The sequence below is a fragment of the Chinchilla lanigera genome, unplaced genomic scaffold, assembly GCF_000276665.1.
Source record: "Chinchilla lanigera isolate Chin_1 unplaced genomic scaffold, ChiLan1.0 scaffold00188, whole genome shotgun sequence".
NCBI classification, from domain to species: Eukaryota; Metazoa; Chordata; class Mammalia; order Rodentia; family Chinchillidae; genus Chinchilla; species Chinchilla lanigera.
The window spans coordinates 300236-303806 of record NW_004955589.1 but is presented as its reverse complement, the minus strand read 5'-3'; the positions used below and the strand labels follow the sequence as shown (position 1 = coordinate 303806).

The window sequence follows — 3571 nt, the reverse complement described above, 5'->3', positions numbered from 1 at the left end:
AAGAATAGAAGTCATGAAAGACCCAACCTAATAACTTCATTTTAATCACCTGTTTAAACAATGTAACCTCACATATGGTTATATTCTGAATTCCTGAGGATTAGGACTTCAAACGTGTGTGTGTGTGTGTGTGTGTGTGTGTGTGTGTGTGTGTGTGTGTGTGTGTGTGGTGCAGTTCAGTCCATAGTACATGGAGACCAGCTTTTGCCTCAGCAGATTTAATCCTCTACCCTATTCCTCAGCAGCAGCTAAGGTGGTGTTATTAGAGCTCCCTGTTTATGGTAAGCAAGCAGCTTTTGAACAGTCTCTAGGTCCTGCCCATACATGTACATTACTCAGGTGGAGCAGAAAGGTTGCCCTTCATATTTTTCTGCCACTATAGGAAGAGAACAGCTAGAGGGCATGGGTTAACTGACATATTTCATTTAAAAAGTTATTAAAATTGTAATGAAGCTACTTTCTTCTTTGAAAGTTATATTTTCCTCATATTTTAAAGTGCAACAAGTCTAAAGGGCTTTAATTATTTTTACTATAATTGTTATTGCTGAGCTGTAGCTTAGCTGAAAAGTGTATATTTTAGCAGTCTCTTGGGGCTGGTTATTTATAAGGAGGCTCCCAAATGAATGCTGTTTGATAGAATCCCAGGGAAAGACAGTGAGGCTCTTACAGGGTTTCTGTGAAGATCGTTAAGGAAAAGTATATATTTACTTTAGGAGAAAAATAGTTTTTCAGTTAGAAATCATTTGAAAGAGGCTCAAGGGATAGTCATTTGAAAGATAGTCTCAAGGGATTTCTTGGTGCTACCTTTGGTGGGTACTAGGCTATACTTCTTATAGAAAGTATCACTTTACTGTATCAGAATAATACTCAGAAATTATAGATTTAGTTTTCTTGTCTATATCACTGGCAAAAATGTTGAATGACTGTAAGTTTAAGGCATTTTTATGCATGATCTTCACAATTAGAAGTGATATAGCCTGATCAGGGTCTTCTTGGACTTATCCCTAGTTGCCAAATGGTGAATACTAAACATAGACTCCAGCAGATGGCACAGGGGTTTTTGGATAAGATGATAATTTAATACTTTGTTGTTATTGTTTTTTTTTTTTTTTTTTTCTGTAATGGGAATCAAACTCACGACCTTGTGCTTGCCAGGCAGTCGCTGTGCCGCTGAGCTAAACTCCCAGCCCCGATAATTTAATACTTTGGCCTGATTACTATTTAGCTTCTTCTGATTCAGTTGCTTCATGGATTATGTTGCTTAAATTAGTAGGTAATCTGCTATGTCTATAGTGCAGACCTGAAGTTTTGGGCCATTTCTACCATAGGCTATTGATCTGACATTAGTGACCAAAAAGTTGTTGCATTCTCAGAAGGAAATATTAAACACAAGGAGCACCAATATTTGTTATGACCAGTGAGTCACTACAAGAGAGGGTAGAGAAAGTGGTGGAACCCATAACAAAAACACTTGGAAAGAAGACCCCAGTGCAGGGATGGAAATAATATAGTGTTCATCTTAACTGGGAAAAATGGATGAGAAGAGTAGGGTTCTCGCTTCCTTTTCATAGTTGGGGATAAATGATGGCAACAAAATACCAGTGACTAGAAACTTATGTCAGTTTCCCGAGTATTAGATCTTGAGTTATGATTGACACACAGTTAAAACAGACAAAAATCATTATCTGCCAAACATTTATTAATTTTTCATACAATCCAATTATTTCAGCAAGAAATTCTCCAAGGTAGTAACAGGTTTCAAAGGAATTGGGATCATAAGTCTTGTCAAAGACTCTCGAAACTTGCCCCTCTGTCACACACACACATATACACACACTTTCCCCGTTTTTTCCTCAAATATGCCTTCTGGGATACCTTATTGGCCTTATAACAAGGTAGATGTTTATAGGATCTTGCTTAGGTTCCCTGTAAATTAAAATGAACAAAAATGGTAATATTTTGAAACCCATCAAAACTTGGAGTACTAGAACTGAGCACTACAAACTACAGTAGACACTTACAAATTTGCGCTCTGAGGTTGAGAAACACTTTTCTTTTGCTTCATGAGATCTTAAGGGTTTATGTGCAAGTCAATGTAAAAAAAAAAAAATCCCACATTCTAAATCTTTAAGCTATACCTTATTCTTAGCAAATACTTATTACAATTAAGGGCTCATTTCACAGAGAATTTTTCTGCAGAAGTCATTCCTGCACTATTCAAGGTCTGTAAAAATTCACTCACCTAGTGGAATCTGTGATAATCATGATGCACACAAACACCCCCCAAAAAGCATTTTGGTGGTAAAGATTAATGAAATTTGGGCCCAAGGGGGAAAAAAAACTTTAAATACATAATCTCCACAAGATGATCAGCCATTAAAAAATAGATTTAGTTGCCTTGAGCCTCAAATTGTTGTATTATTCTTGCTATTTTTAAAGGCAATACATCAACGTGTTCCTCAAAACTCCATAAACACATGACTGTTGTGTTTTTAAAAAGGCACACCAAATCTTCACCAAGGAGCAAAGACATTTTGTAGTAAAGAAGTACCCAAGGAAGAATAAAAGGCAGGAGTACAAAGTAATGAAATAACTATAGCTTAAGATTTTGGAAGAAAAGACAAATTTTAACATTAGAGAGTTTTCCCATAACCAGAAGCACATGAGTTATCACGTGAGTTATCACTTGGTACCCAGGGCTTCTCATTTTCTTTTGCTTGAAGCTTTGGCCTATGTTAGCATGTTGCAGCAGCTCTTAAGGGCGGAACTGAGATCTCTGCTCTTGGATGTATTCATAGAGGGGGCTGGAGCGCACCACTGGAACATGGGCAAACTGACGTTTGCCAGGCTCCAGATCACCCTTTTCTTCTCGGGATCGCCTCTCCTGGACTTTGCTACGCCTTTGCTCCTCCTTTTGGCGTTGGACCTGCTCTTCTTGGAATTTCCTTTCTCGTTCCAGGCGACTTCTCTGTTCTGCTTGCCGAAGTTCTTGCTCCAGACTATTCTTCTCCCTGACAAAGGCCTCCTCAGTCTGGTAGTGACTCTGTCGTTCCTGGCTAGGCAATTGTTCTTCCTCCCTTTCCTGACGGATCTGCTCCTCCTCACGGAATCTTCTGTCGCGCTCCTCTTGGCGCAGCTGCTCCTCCTTCTTTTCCTGGCGGAGTTGTTCCTCACGGAATCTTCGGTCGCGTTCCTGTCGAAGCTGTTGCTCTCGTTCTCGGCGGCGCAGTTGCTGCTCCTCAAGGCGGAGCTGCTCTTTCTCCCTGTCCTGACGAAGCTCCTGTTCCTCACGGAATTTCCTGTCGCGCTCCTGGCGGCGCAGCTGCTCTTCTTTCCTTTCCTGACGCAGCTGCTCCTCTTCACGGAATCTTCTGTCTTGCTCCTGGCTGCGCAGCTGTTTTTCACGGAATCGTCTGTCGCGTTCCTGTCGGCGCAGCTGCTCTTCTTCCCTTTCCTGACGGAGCTGCTCCTCCTCACGGAATCTTCTGTCACGTTCCTGGCCGAACAGTTGTTCCTCCTCACGGAATTTCCTGTCACGCTCCTGGCGGCGCAGCTGCTCTTCCTCTCTTTC

General features: G+C 41.0%; 1 protein-coding gene across 1 annotated transcript in view; it reads right to left on the bottom strand.

Annotated features, from left to right (window-relative positions):
• Positions 1 to 1678: 1678 nt before the first annotated feature.
• The window catches only part of Tchh (trichohyalin), an 8242-nt gene continuing 6349 nt past the window's right edge, over positions 1679 to 3571 (bottom strand). The window contains exon 4 of the mRNA XM_013509955.1: positions 1679 to 3566. Within this exon, the coding sequence (XP_013365409.1) occupies positions 2756 to 3566 (811 nt within the window). The 3' untranslated portion in view covers positions 1679 to 2755. The remainder of the gene's footprint in view (positions 3567 to 3571) is intronic.